This window comes from Crinia signifera, chromosome 4, assembly GCF_055691185.1.
Source record: "Crinia signifera chromosome 4, ASM5569118v1, whole genome shotgun sequence".
Classification (NCBI taxonomy): domain Eukaryota; kingdom Metazoa; phylum Chordata; class Amphibia; order Anura; family Myobatrachidae; genus Crinia; species Crinia signifera.
The window spans coordinates 314383777-314400163 of record NC_139220.1 but is presented as its reverse complement, the minus strand read 5'-3'; the positions used below and the strand labels follow the sequence as shown (position 1 = coordinate 314400163).

At 42.2% G+C, this 16387-nt stretch overlaps 1 protein-coding gene across 1 annotated transcript in view; it reads right to left on the bottom strand.

The window, feature by feature from the left end:
* LOC146072193 (uncharacterized) overlaps window positions 1-16387 on the bottom strand; it is a 42745-nt gene that overhangs the window by 5590 nt on the left and 20768 nt on the right. The window contains exon 3 of the mRNA XM_083179520.1: window positions 15442-15804. Coding sequence (XP_083035646.1) covers window positions 15442-15804 — 363 coding nt within the window. The remainder of the gene's footprint in view (window positions 1-15441; window positions 15805-16387) is intronic.

The following is a 16387-nucleotide window of genomic DNA, read 5'->3' as shown; positions in this document are numbered from 1 at the left end:
TCTCGCATTCAATTTTTTAGTTGTATCTTTGGCCAGGCATTATTCCACACAAAGGAGGATAACATACTATTCATTTTCCTAAAGAGAGGTTTAGGAAGGAAGATCAGGGATTGGTGTACTATATATATAAAAATTTTGGAAGGACAATCATTTTCACCAAGTTTACCCTATCTGATGTAGTTAACGGCAGTTTATACCAGGATTTAAATTTACCTTCCAACCATTTAAGAAACGGTTGGATATTTAGTTGAATATACTCCTTTGGGTCCCTAGAGACCCAGATCCCCAAATATTTAAAAGTTTCAGCCCACTTCAACTTAAGGGGAGGAAGAAAGGAGTAATTAACTGTCTCCACGGCATGGAAGATAGAAGATTTGGACTTATTAACTCTAAAGCCCAAATAGTCCCCATATTCTTCAATTAGCTTTAATACCAAAGGTAAAGATGTGGTATAATCTGAAAGATATATTAACAAATCACCTGCATATAATGACACCACATCTCTCTGCTCTTCGGTGCCAAGTCCAACAATATTTGGATTCTGTCTTAAAATACATGCAAGGGGTTCAAATCGCCAGGGTGAACAGGACAGGGGACAAAGGGCATCACTGCCGTTTCCCCCTGGTGAGTATAAAAGCAGAAGAAGTCCAGCCGATCACAGATACCCGAGATAGCGGTTTAGAATATAATAATTGTACCCATTTTTTAAGTACCGCCCATAGAAAAGGCCACTCTACGGCATCAAAGACCTTAATCACGCCCAGCGATATTACCACTGGTTCTTTATCTCTAGGCAGAGCATCTGCAGACGGCTGAACAATCTACGTAGATTTATGGACGTAGCTTTCCCGGGCATGAAGCCCGATTGGTCTGGATGAATTTTTTTCAAGATATGTTTATTCAATCTGTCTGCCAAAATTTTAGCCAGTATCTTAGCTTCGGAAGAGAGAAGGGATATAGGTCTATAGGAATCCAAGTCATCTGCAGCTTTACCTTGTTTCAGCAATACCACAATTTTAGCCTCCAACATCGAGCTGGGAATAACATTCTCCTCAAAACAATGTTTCATGTTTTCATATAATATAGGGGCTAAAAACTCAATATAATTATTATATACCTCTGATGGTATTCCATCCAACCCTGGAACCTTACCCCCTGGTAGCTCTCTTATTGCCTTTTTCACCTCTTCGATATTTAAGGGGGCCTCCATTTCCTGACTATCTAGTTCACTCAGGCTTGGCAGATCGATTTTTTCAATACATTCCTGTATTTGTGAAGAGTCACATTCTAACCTGCTTAAATATATGTGACTAAAATAAGTTTTAAATTCTTCTCCAATCTGTGGGGTAGAATTTATTAAATTACCCGCTGCGTTCCTGATAGTGCTGATATTATTAGAAGGATGTTCAACTTGCACTAAGTACGCTAGATATTTACCCGCTCTATCTAAATTTTGGTAATTTTTCTGCAAGTTATAAGCCATCATTTTTAGGTTTTCCTCTCTTACTGTTTCCAGCCAGTCATTTTGTGCCACATTCCATTCCTGCTGGGATTCGCTAGTGTTATTTGATAAATATTTAAGCTCGGAGGCTAGACACTTGTTCTCCTTTATCCTTTATACCTATCACATTCCATACTAATACCTTTATCATCTAATTGCTTTGGATTATAATATTTACCCTCATCACAACACTCCTCCAGGCCAGCACTTGCCTCCCCCCCTTTTCTTCAAACAACTAAATCTCACATATAGAATACTTCAATATCCAAAATATGCCTATACACTTTACAAACAAACTACTGTACATACAAATAATCCCCACATGTACCTCCCCTCCCCTCTCCCTGTATAACTCTCTGCCCATGGCATACCTAGTCCCTGAACCGACATACAAAATGCAAGAGAAGAAAACAACAATAAAGCAACACAACCGTCAGGGGGCTCCTACTTAAGCCCCCAATATGTAGGGCGCTCCCTGGCAGGCAGATTATATTCTCCTCCTAATTAGAATTTTTAGCCTATTTGGCCACCAGCTGCCTGGCCCCTGGGACCCGTTTGCCAATCCATTTTGCAGCATCGTTAGGAGTATGAAAAAAGACAGTTTCGTTATCTGCAATCACTCCTTAACTTTGAAGGGAACATCATTGAGTATTTAAAGTTACATTCCCTGGGCTTTTTTTAAATCCGTAAATTTAGCTCTCTGGACTTCTAATGCAAAGTCCGGAAACACTGACACTCGGACCCCATTCCACTCAAGTGGCCCCTCTGTACGAATTAAACGTAATATAGCATCACGGTCTTGGAAGTTCAGGATTTTCACAATTAATGTACATGGAGGAGCTTCTGGTGGTAAAGTCCTGAAAGGCACCCTATGGGCCCGTTCCACGGCAAATTGGTCTGAGAAGGAGCCTCTCCCGAATTTCTCGCTCAGGCACTTCACTATAAACTTGGGTGCGTCTAGACCCTCCTGCTGCTCCGGCAAACCTACATAGCGAAGATTATTTCTTCTTAGTCTACATTCAACATCAAGCAATTTGGACTTAATTTCTATCAATTGTTGAGACATGTTATTGACCTTATTAACCCATTGATTATTCACGTCCTCTAAAGCCGATCTCCGAGCCTCAGTTTCTTTAATTCTTTCTGATGTAATTTTGAGCTCGGTCTTGATTGATGAAATTTCTGTTTGCACTGTGCTAATTTGCTCAGATATGCGGGGCTCACTGTTATTGATTGCCTCTAAAACTTGTTGAAGTGTAATTTCTGGGTCCCTGGACGGACTTTTGTTTTTAGAGGGAGTAGATTGCGGTGTTGAAGTTGGAGTTTGTGGTGGATTCCCACCCGGTGCACGGGCGTATCGCTCAAGCCGAGCTGCAGCCGAGGTATTGCCGGTCTTACCCATTATATCTCCAAGGGTCTAGACAGGTTTCAAGTTGACAAAAAGAAATATATATATCTCTATAGTTCCACAAGTGCGTCCTGGGCGGGTGATTAGCAGCACCTAGCCCAGGTTTAGAGATAAGTTTGGTTTTCGTTAAATACCTGACTGTACCAACTTTTCCAACAGCCTGCTTTGCTCAAATCTATGGGAACAAGTCTTTAACTTGACTAAGGCAATTTAACCATAAGAAGCCAAGCGGGCCTAAGCAGGCTTATGGTTTCCTACCGTGGCCAAGGCTGGGCCTGACTTCCAACAATATGTTCCAGCAATATAGTCCAGCACAATATAGCCAGCAATATGGTCCAGCATGAAGAGGTAGCCAGCGATGTAATCCAGCACAGAGAAAACCTGCAATATAGCCAGCAGTATAGTCCACGCACAAAGAGAGCCTGCAATTTAGCCAGCAATATAGTCTAGCATAGAGAAAGCCTGCAATCTAGCCAGCAATATAATCCGGCGCAGAGAGATAGCCAACAGCAGTCCAGCCCAAAGAGAGCCTGCAATATAGCCAGCAATGACCTCGCAGTGTATACCCAGTTTATACCATGCAGCCAAGTTTTGCTACATACTGTACTGTAAATATGAAATAAACAGTAATACTGCACCGGGATATAGCTGTTGTTTCTGGGGCTATTAATATCCACCTCTGTAGCTTTTCTTTCTTGGCAGTGGGGATCAATCAGGCCTTGTGCTTGAGCTAGTTCAACTGTATTGGAGTCAGCGTTCTCCTGTACAGGTATGCAGACGCTCTCACCACAGTAGAAGAAATGGAAACGCTCTCACCGTTGCTGCCTCTGGCTGCTGGCTTGCGTCTCTGCTTGTCTGCGCTGTGAATACGGAGGCACCGAAGACGCTCTCGCCGCCTCCGACCCTCCACTGCAGGCCAACTCTCTGCTATGTCGGAGCAAATAGGGAAGCCGTGGGGACGCTCTCACGTCTCCCGCCACCTGCGGTTACCCTATGGCGTTCTCTGTCTGTGCTCTGCCCGTGCTGCGGGTGAAGGACGCTCTCACTGTCTCCCTCTGCTAGCTGGCGGCTCACTTCTCGTCCCCCGACAGCACACCCTGCTTGCACGTGTGCCAGCGCTATTGTCTGGCTAGGTGACCGCATGTTAGTTTCCGGGTCAGCCGGGTTAAGGCTGCTGAGGGCAGGTTACAGGCCAATGCGGGATAGCTTCCTTCTGCCTGTCAGGGAGCTCACACGACGACCTCCTCACACCCGCACTGCCGTGGCCATGCCCAGCATGGGTCAGTTCTTAGCACATGGGTCAGTACCTAGTGCATTGGTCAGTACCTAGTACATGGGTCAGTGCCTAGCGCATGGGTCAGTACCTAGTGCATTGGTCAGTACCTAGTACATGGGTCAGTACCTAGTGCATTGGTCAGTACCTAGTACATGGGTCAGTACCTAGTGCATTGGTCAGTACCTAGTACATGGGTCAGTACCTAGTGCATTGGTCAGTGCCTAGTACATGGGTCAGTGCCTAGTGCATTGGTCAGTACCTAGTACATGGGTCAGTACCTAGTGCATTGGTCAGTGCCTAGTACATGGGTCAGTGCCTAGTGCATGGGTCAGTGCCTAGCGTATGGTCAGTGCCTATCACATCGGTCAGTACCTAGCACATGGGTCAGTATCTAGCACATGGGTCAGTATATAGCACATGGATCAGTAACTAGCACATGGGTCAGTGCCTAGTGCATGGGTCAGTGCCTAGCACATGGATCAGTACCTAGCACATGGGTCAGTACCTAGCACATGGATCAGTAACTAGCACATGGGTCAGTACCTAGCACATGGGTCAGTACCTAGCGCATGGGTCAGTGCCTAGCGCATGGGTCAGTGCCTAGCACATGGATCAGTACCTAGCACATAGGTCAGTACCTAGCACATGTATCAGTACCTTGCACATAGGTCAGTACCTAGCACATGTATCAGTACCTTGCACATAGGTCAGTACCTAGCACATGTATCAGTACCTTGCACAGGGGCGTAGCTACAATAAAGGCAGCCCCCGCAGCTGCTTGGGGGAGCCGCCTGCGGTGGGCGCCCGGTGTACTAACTAGTGTGCAGGGACTGGGAGGGATGATTGGCAGCAGCGCCGGCTGTAATGAAAGCAGCAGCTGCTGCTGGACGGGACTCAGGAGCCGGGGCTTACAAGGGCAGCAGCAGCAGCAGCAGGGGAAGTCACTTTACTTTCTCTTTCCACGCTGCAGTTCTGAGCCCCGCCTCCTCCCTCCAGTCACTGCTGAGCCTGACTGAGAACAAGCATGGGTTCCTGGGGCCGGAGCTGCTGCCTCTTCTCTGCCAGGGGACATTTAAGCTGGCCCCTGCAAACACCTGCTGCTGGACTCCCTAGTGCTGCTGCTGGCAGGCCCTCCACCCAGCGCCAGTGGTATGTACAATATTATTAATATCTTGGGATATATGTATGGATGTCATTTTGTGGACATATGTATGTATGTATGTATGTATGTATGCATGAGGGTGCAGTGTATGTATGTATGTATGTATGAATGTATGTATGTATGTATGTATGTATGTATGAGGGAGGCAGTGTGTGTGTGTGTGTGTGTGTGTGTGTGTGTGTGTGTGTGTGTGTGTGTGTATGTATGTATGTATGTATGCATAAGGAAGTCAGTGTATGTATGTATGTATGTATGTATGTATGAGGGAGGCAGTGTATGTATGTATGCATTAGGAAGTCAGTGTATGTATGTATGTATGTATGTATGTATGTATGTATGTATGTATGAGGGAGGCAGTGTATGTATGTATGCATTAGGAAGTCAGTGTATGTATGTATGTATGTATGTATGTATGTATGTATGTATGTATGTATGAGGGAGGCAGTGTATTTATGTATGTATGTATCTATGCATAAGGAAGTCAGTGTATGTATGTATGCATGCATGAGGTAGGTAGTGTATGGATGGTTGTATGTATGTATGTATGTATGAGGGAGGCAGTGTATGTATGTATGTATGTATGTATGAGGTAGGCAGTGTATGGATGTGCTGTATGTATCAGGGAGGCTATGTATGTATGTATGTATGTATGTATGTATGTATGTATGTATGTATGTATGAGGTAGGCAGTGTATGTATGTATGTATGCATTAGGAAGTCAGTGTATGTATGTATGTATGTATGAGGTAGGCAGTGTATGTATGTATGTATGTATGTATGTATGTATGTATGAGGTAGGCAGTGTATGGATGTGCTGTATGTATCAGGGAGGCAGTGTATGTATGTATGTATGTATGTATGTATGTATGAGGTAGGCAGTGTATGCATGTATGCATTAGGAAGTCAGTGTATGTATGTATGTATGTATGTATGTATGTATGTATGTATGTATGTATGAGGGAGGCAGTGTATGGATGTGCTGTATGTATCAGGGAGGCAGTGTATGTATGTATGTATGTATGTATGTATGTATAAGGTAGGCAGTGTATGTATGTATGCATTAGGAAGTCAGTGTATGCATGTATGTATGTATGAGGGAGGCAGTGTATGTATGTATGTATGTATGTATGTATGAATGAGGTAGGCAGTGTATGGATGTGCTGTATGTATCAGGGAGGCTATGTATGTATGTATGTATGTATGTATGTATGTATGTATGTATGTATGTATGAGGTAGGCAGTGTATGCATGTATGCATTAGGAAGTCAGTGTATGTATGTATGTATGTATGTATGTATGTATGTATGAGGGAGGCAGTGTATGTATGTATGTATGTATGTATGTATGTATGTATGAGGTAGGCAGTGTATGCATGCATGCATTAGGAAGTCAGTGTATGTATGTATGTATGTATGTATGTATGTATGTATGAGGGAGGCAGTGTATGTATGTATGTATGTATGTATGAGGGAGGCAGTGTATGTATGTATGTATGTATGTATGTATGTATGTATGCATAAGGAAGTCAGTGTATGTGTGTATGTATGTATGTATGTATGTATGCATGCATGAATGCATGAGGTAGGTAGTGTATGGATGGTTGTATGTATGTATGTATGTATGAGGGATGCAGTGTATGTATGTACTGTATGTATCTGTATATATCAGGGAGGCAGTGTATCTATGTATGTATGTATGTATGTATGTATGAGGTAGTCCGTCTATGCCCGCCCCCCAGTCCTGCGTTCCATCCCAGTGCCTACCCCACTCCCTGCCCAATATCTGTCCCCACTTTACCTGCCCAGTATCTGCCCACCGACTTACTGGATATCCTCTCTCTCCCCCCTATGCCTGCCCAGCATCTGCCCCCCTCCTCTCCCTGCCAACCATCCGTACCCCTTCTCCCTGTCCACCATCCGGCCTCTGTCTGCCCACCATCCATCTCCTCTATATGCCCACCATCCGTTCCCCCACTCCATGTCAAGCATCTCTCCCCCCACTCCCTGCAAACCACCCCCTCTCTCTGCCCACCATTCATCCCCCCTCCCTCTTCCCAGCACCTGTCTTCCTCTCTCTGTCCAATGTCTGTCCCCCTCCATCCCCAGCATCTCTCCCCCTCTCTCTGTCCAGCATCTGTACCACCTCCCTGCCCATCACCTGTCCCCCTCTTCCTGCCCGACATCTGTACCACCCTCTCTCTACCCAGCATCTGCCCCATACGCACTCCTCAGCATCTATCTCCCCTCTCCCCACATCTGTCTCCCTCTCTCTGCCCAGCATATACCCATCTGTCCCCAGCTAGAACTGTATCCCATGCACCCGGAATGATGAAAATGAATTTGTGGCTCCTGGGAACAGTATTTCCTTGGAGTCCACAACCCGTTTTATTAGACCATACACACTTTTGTAGGAACCTGCACGAAACTGCCTCTCCCCCCCCCCCCATTTATTTATTGTAGTGCCCCCACTGTCATTTTTTCTGGATCCCTGTGTGTGTGTGTGTGTGTGTATGTATGTGTGTATATATATATATATATATTTATATTTAGTGGGGGGGCGCCACAACTTTTTTGCCTTGGGGGAGCAAAATTTATAGTTACGCCACTGACCATGCACATGGGTCAGTACCTAGCACATGGATCAGTACCTTGCACATGGGACAGTACCTAGCATATGCACATATGTATCTCAGGTCCATCCTCACTTGTGGCTGAATGAGCATAAACTGCCAAACAGGATGGCATGTGCACTTATTGTTCTGAGGTTGTGCCGTGGGTATGTGTCTTTGCTCACGCAGATCCATCTGATTGCAGGCAGATCTCCTGCACCAGGAATATGGCTGGTACATGTGCACTGACAATGTTGTGTGTCTTCACAAGCCGATGATTAGGGACTGTGATGTGCACCGGCCACTTTTAGTGTTTTGTAAAATGCATTTTGGATCTGTATCTCCGGCAATGTTTTGAATCTTGATCTGTTCCAAAACACCAACATTTTCGTGTTTTGGAAAAAAACATAAAAAACACAGAATTTGGGTTTTTTTTTTTGCTTATACAGTAAGCTACTGTATTATTAACCTCAAAAACATTAATTTCCACTCGTTTTCAGTCTATCCTGAATACCTCACATCTCACAATGTTGTTTTTAGGCCAAAAGGTTGAACCAAGGTAGCTGGATGACTATGGAGGGTAAAAGGATTAGATCCTTTTAGTAGGATTTGCGCTGAGGGGTAGAAGCAGCCTGATTTAGAGGATTAAATGGGTCGATGTGTTGTGGAAGTACACAACATTTGATCAAGCGCTAGGAGGGGCGGGGTGATGGAGGAGAGATGTAGCGGAGTAGGGCAGGATGACAGTAAGGTGAGACAATCAGGGTAGAGACCGAAGAGAAAGATAAATAAAATAACAATAAAAATAAATATAAGAATATAAATAAAAATAAATATAAATATATAAAAATAAATATAAGAAAAATAATAAATATACGATTATAGAAATAAAAATAAAAAACAATGAAACTGAAACAAGTAAAAATAAAAATAAATAAATAAATAAATAAAATAAATTAAATTGACCAATATAATGTTTACACTCCTTGTAGGAGTAAGTAGAAGCAGTCCAGGTTGGGGGAGGCTATATTCGCTTGCCCTGCACTTAACTGACAGCTATGCCGCTTGCTGCGGCTCTTGCAAACTTACGGCGGGACTCCGGAGCTTCTAGCTGGTGACGTCACCTGCCGTCTTCTTTGTTTGCGGCTTGGCGGTGCTGTCTGGCTGGGGCTTGCTTCTGCTCTTCTGCTGGGGGGCTTCTTAAGCTTTATCCTAAAGGAGAAGCAAGCCCCAGCCAGACAGCACAACCAAGCCGCAAATAAAGAAGACGGCAGGTGACGTCACCAGCTAGAAGCGCCGGAGTCCCGCCGTAAGTTTGCAAGAGCCGCAGCAAGCGGCATAGCTGTCAGTTAAGTGCAGGGCAAGCGAATATAGCCTCCCCCAACCTGGACTGCTTCTACTTACTCCTACAAGGAGTGTAAACATTATATTGGTCAATTTAATTTATTTTATTTATTTATTTATTTTTATTTATATATTTTTTATATTTATTTTTATTTATTTTTATTTTTACTTGTTTCAGTTTCATTGTTTTTTATTTTTATTTCTATAATCGTATATTTATTATTTTTCTTATATTTATTTTTATATATCTATATTTATTTTTATTTGTATTCTTATATTTATTTTTTATTTTTTTATTTATCTTTCTCTTCGGTCTCTACCCTGATTGTCTCACCTTACTGTCATCCTGCCCTACTCCGCTACATCTCTCCTCCATCACCCCACCCCTGCTAGCGCTTGATCAAATGTTGTGTACTTTCACAACACATCGACCCAGCTGGATGACTATGCTAAGCGACACAAGTGGGGGCACAAACACCTGGCACATATAGCAATGGCAGTTTAAAAAACTAGGCCCCAGAGCACATAATGCCAAAATAGGTGGAATTGTCCTTTGGAGTACACACTGGAGGGGGGACAATGCAGGTAAAATAGAACCAGTTTGTACAGGGGCCTCCAAACTGCCTTTTCTTCCTGCCAGTACAGGTAAGGACTGTCTGACATGTCTACTTGGATGCTGTTACCAAAGTAATCCTCCACCATTTTTTCAATGGTGACAGCATCGTATGCAGTGACAGTAGACATGTCAGAAATCATTGGCAGGTCCTTCACATGCTTTTGTCCATCTAAGAAGGAATTTGCCAGATAAGCAATGTCAGTGTACTTTTTTTTTTTTTTAAGTAACTTTATTGAAGCAGGGTATACATTAAAAAGGCCAATAAAAAAATTCATTAGGGGAATGTGCAGCAGCATCCCACCACACAAAAACACGAGGGGTAGCGATAATCATAGCTAAAAACTTAAACTACACAATTGAGGACACGATAATAGATTCACAAGGGAGGTATATAATAATGGCTATAATAATAAATGATATAAAATACACATTAGTTAACATTTACGCACCAAGTGAATCACAAACGATTTTTTACTCACAAATCACCCAACTATTACTAAGTAAAGAAGTAACAAACTTAATCATAGGGGGGGGGTTTAATGGAGTAATAGACCCTCACATGGATAGGTCAGTTGCAAATAAGAGAAACAAATATCAGCACAATCCAATCCAACACCTAATGGAAGTCCTGGGGACAAACGACCCATGGAGAATAACCCACAGGGGAGAGAGAGCATATACATTCTTGTCAGGGGTGCACCATACCTGGTCGCAAATAGATTTTTTCATGGTGGCAAACCACCTAATCCCGAAAATTGGGAATAATAAAATTGATAGCATATTAATATCGGATCATGCCATAGTATCATTTGTATTGTACTTAGCACAAACTATGGAAAATAATATGGAGATTCCGAGGTCATTTGTATAAATCAAAACAATTTCAACAATATTTAAAGAACAAATGGAAGGACTATATGGAAAATAATGGTGAACATATGGATGATCCAATATTAATATGGGAGGCCTCAAAAGCAGTCATAAGAGGCGAAATTATTGCTTACACGGCAAAACAGAGGAAAATGACACAAGAAAAAATTAATTCACTAAAAAGTTCAGTACTTAGGGCCCACCAAAAGTATATTAAGGATGCAAACGAACAGACACTGATAGAATATCAACAAGAAAGACAACTGTTGGAAAGTAACATAGTGGCACAGGCAAAATTAAACATGGATTATACTAAAAATAATTTTTACAGGTGGGGTAATAAAACAGGCTCACTTTTGTCAAATATTTCCAAACCAGCTAGAAGGAAAAATGACATTACAGCTGTAAAGGGAGAAGAATTGGGACAAATACTCACGAAACCCCCGGAAATTATAAAAAATTTGAGGACTATTTTGAAGACACCTATAAAGCTAATAGAACAGACCCCAAAATAGTAGAGGAGATAAAAAATGAGGCTGAACTCCCCAAACTGACACAAAGCCAGAGGGACTCGTTAGAAGTAGATATAACTGAGGAAGAAATGATCACAAAAATAAAAAATTTGCCACCCGGAAAAGCGCCAGGCCCCGACGGGCTAACTATAGAATATTACAAAATTCTAAAAAACGAACCGGCCCCGATACTAATAAAACTTTACCAACTAATTCGCAGAGAACACCCTTCATACCCTTATTCAACACAGCACACACCATTTTGATACCCAAAGAGGGAAAGGACCCGACAGAGCCTTCATCATACTGCCCAATTACCCTTCTAAACATAGATTTTAAAATAATGGCCAAAATAATGGCCCTTATTCTGGTTGGTGCGGTCGAGCCGCATATGCGGCTCCGACCGCACCAGACGAATCCCCGCCCACGCTACGGATCGCCACGGCCGTCCGTACACGGACGGCTGGCGATCCGCACGAAAATGGTGGAGGCGTACGCCTCCACCATGGTGGGAGCTGCCCCCTGCATTCGATGGTCGACGACCATCGAAGGCAGGGCCGCACGCCGCGGCAGCTCCCGCAAGCTGAGACCACACGGACGATTGTCCGTGTGGTAGCTTGTATGGGGGCTGAAAGCTGACATCCGGCGACGTCAGCTTTCCGCCCCCATGAGTGGCGTCATGCCCTCATTACCATGCGTACGCCCCGCGTTTGCATGGGAACGCCCATGAAACGCGGGGCGTATACATAGGGAAATGAGGGACTGAAGCCCCTCACGCCCCTATACGCCCCCTTTGCGGCGTCTAATTTTTTTAAACGGAGATTTCCCCTGCACATGCGCAGAGTGACCTCTGCGCATGTGCAGAGAGAAAACATCGGCGGTACGGCCGCATGCGGGCCGTACCGCTTCAATCTGAATAAGGGCCAATGGCATGCGATGCGACCGACGCGTTTTACATTTTAACATGGTTTTCTATGTAAAATCGCGGGCATCACATCGGTCGCATCGCATGCCATTTTAATGGCATGCGATGTACATGCGATGCCCGCGATGGGCGCCCTTATAGGTAAAGAGTACCAACTTAAAATAGGCCAAGGAAACAATAAGTTACTTAGGAGCCCAGCACCCAAAAGACATAGCCTTATTATACCCGATCAACATAAATAAAGCAATAGACAAAATCAGGACAGAAACACACAGTTGGAAACATCTGAGAATATCATATATGGGCAGGATGAACCTAATTAGGATGATATCAATTCCTAGACTCCTCTACCCCCTCCAAAACCTACCTCTCCTACTGACAAAAGGCGATACAAGGGAAATTAATAAATTATTTCGAGAATTTATATGGAAAGGGAAAAAGGGGAGAATTAGCTTACTGAAAATGCAACAACAGAAAAATAATGGAGGCTTTAACTTCCCCAATGTAGTGTGGTATAACCAAGCAGCTATTTTGAGACCTATAAGAGAATGCATACAAAAAACTGAGATATACACAAACACGACATTAGAGCAAGAGCTTTTGGGGAAAACTCACCTAGTCACGTTCCTACACTTGGAAAATGCAAAAATTGACCCCAATATAATTTACAATCCAATATTGGAATCAACAAGACATCTCTGGTTTATTTTACGCAAAAAGGTTCAAAATAAATCCAAATAAATCTACATTTTTGACATTCCTACAAAATCCCGACTTTCAGATGGGAGAAGCAGGAATCCCATTTAATAACTGGAAACAAATGGGGGTAAGTAGAGTGGAACACCCAATAGATAATCAATCAGGCAAACCCCTAACCTTCGATGAAGCAATAGAGAAGCATGGAAACTTTACTAGACAACATATATTTTTCATGCAAGCACAACACTATACTAATTGGGTAACAAAACAACTAACTACTCTAGATTTACAAAATCCTCTAGATATACTGTTGCAACAAAAAATACCACAGAGGGGAGTTATCTCATCACATTACAGATTTCTATACTCACCACTTGACTACTCTAAGATTAAAACAGGAATAGTGAAGTGGAGAGAGAACTTCCCACACTTAACTATAGGAAAACTGTTACAAACCCTGGAGGAAACGGTTAAGACAATCCCAGCAATAACATACACGGAAATGTTTTACAACCTATTCCACCAGGAATATTGCTCCCTAATGAGAAGGTTTAAGATGAAATTGTCAGAGGACCATACCTGTGTAAAATGTGGACAGGAGGAGGCAGTGTACCCACATTAAAAAGTTTTGGATGGAGGTAGGCCAATGGACAAATAATCTAAAGGAAAGATCATTAATAATATCTCCAGAATGGGCAATATTCGGGATGATAGGGAAGGAGGTGAAAATCCATAAGGGGACAAAAAAGCTCTTGTTAGCAATTTCAGCAGCAGCTACGAAAAGTATATTGCACATGTGGTTAGACAAGTCTGCCCCCCCCTCCCCCGAAAAGTATGTTTAAAAATAAACTATTTCATATATTTCGAATGGAATGGGTAGACGCCTTAATACAAAAAGAAAAAAGAGTAAAAAAAACTCTTTGAAGTGTGGGAAAGCTTTATTGAAATACAATCCATAACAATAAAAAATCAACTCAGGAAATGCTTCCAAAACACACAGTGGTATGAAACCCAAATATTAATACAAGGTGACCCCATAAGGGTATAGGGAGGTAGAGTAAAGAGACCGCACCACACACACACAAAAAAAAAAATCGGAAACAGAAAATAGACAAGCATATGTGTCAAATGAAATTCAAATTATTGTCAAAGTGATTGATATAACAAAATGTACAACCGTATTCTGAAAATGTTATTCTTTTTGAATGCTTCAATATAACATAAAAGAAATATACGTAATTATTCACTAAAGAGTGGCTTACCAGCTCCATGTATTTGGCACTATAGAACAATAACTGGAGAACATTATTTCCTGCTATATAGCATAGTAGTGGCTCTTCACGTCCTTTTATATTATTTGTTGTCTAGTTGTTTTGTGTATTTTATATTATTTGTTGTATGATTAAGTTGCCCATTTTTTTATAAATTAGAATTAAAATGATTCTTTTTTCTCTCACAAAGAGCATTCTACTGACCCAAACAACAAATAGCGACCTTCAGGGGTTAAAAGGAAAAAACTTCTGATGAAGTAGAGTACCTATATTTTTAGTGAAGCCCTTATTTGGAATTCGATTAGTGACTAATTGGGAAAAGGTTGGAGTTGCCTATATAGCACATCCACAAGAGCATAACCACTCAAAACCCCTTCGCTGCTCTGTTCACAAAATGTTGCATTTATGTCTTCACTGACAATAGTTTGTTATATATGTACTAACGCTCTTGTCACCAACGTATACTGGAAATCATCCCTGATACACTGACTATTTGCTGTACTTATATTGATGTTTCTTTTAATAATGTATACTGGTAATTGAAATGAATTGTCTTATTTGACTGTTTAATGTATACTCTGCTTCAATAAAATAATAATAATAATAATAAAAAAAAATAATACATACCAACCCACGAGGGGCCCCTAGATAGAGAGAGGGGGGGGGGGTACTTTTTTACATGATTAACTCCATGCACACTGCCATCAAAGTGGTGGGGAATAGCCCCTTCTGCTTTCAGAAAAGGCCTGAGGGATCTTCAGGAAAGGTCCCTACATTCTGAAGTATTCCAGAGAATTTTGGGGCTTGTTTTTTGGTATAGAAGGGGACATCTCCCTGCTAGTTATTGGAAAATTTGGGGGACCCCACGACAGTTTCTCGCCCAATTTTCCATTACCAGACCAGGCTCAGAGATCTGGTTTCTTTGCTGTCTTCCAAAACATAGACTGCACAGATCAGTATAAGTATCAGTATGAGCTGTGCTGTACTATGAATCCATCATAGATTGAAAGTGGGTTCTGCCTTCTACTTAACAGCTTATATATATATATATATATATATATATATATATATATATATATATATATATATATGTATATATATATATATATATATATATATATATATATATATATGTGTATACTGTATAAGAACCCATCTGTCAGCCATGTGTATGAAGGTGGATCACATACAGCACATCCATGATAACTAATCATTATCTTATACCTTTTATCAGTAATTGTATTATTACCTCTTATGATCAGTCTGGTTCCTTTTCCATGTGCAGCTCTGTGTTGATATACTTCATTTCTTTTGCACACATTCATCATCAGAAAGCAGTAGTAGGTGGCACTATCTTCTCTCTGCACCCCCTGTATGCGGAGGTCTGCTAATCCCTGTATCTCTGTTCTTCCCCTATACCTGGGATGGACCATTTCCTGGTAGGGGTGGTAGGCGTAAGGGCCACTGGTGCTGTTCACTCTCCAGTAAACACTGACCCACAGCACATTTCTGAATATGTAATCACTGTATGAGCAGTTGAGAGTCACAGAACCTTCTGTGTCAGCTGTGATGTTATTTGGCCGCTGTACAAAAAAATGTAAGAAAGGTGCATCTAAAGGATAAAATTGGACATAAGAGAATTTTAGGTAAATCTTTACAGAAATGAATCAGTTACAATATAGATCATTGTACCTTGAGGTACAATACATGTATGACAAGTCACAGACTTTCTGACCAATGACAGGGTGATGCTGGTAGCACTAGCTATCTGCCTATCCCTCTGACATCATCATTATCACTGTCATCTGTGTAATTAAAACCACACAGTTAGTGGACATAGCAGTGGTTGTAATGAATTAAGCACCCAATTTCAATATAAAAAAATATACCATGCTGATGGTATATATAGAAGTGGGTTTAGAAATACAGGGACACCAACTCCTGGAGTGAAACATTAACTAGACTGACCTGGCAAACAGAAACCTCTGAGTATGCAAGGCAACATGTATTACTTCCTGTCACGGCCTTGTCATGCCCTGGTCAGTGCGCAGTTCTCTGGAGTGGCCTAGTTATCTCCCCGCTTGGTCAGTGCGCAGTTCTTCGGAGTGGCCTAGTTATCTCCCAGCCTGGTCAGTGCGCAGTTCTCTGGAGTGGCCTAGTTATCTCCCCGCTTGGTCAGTGCACAGTTCTTCGGA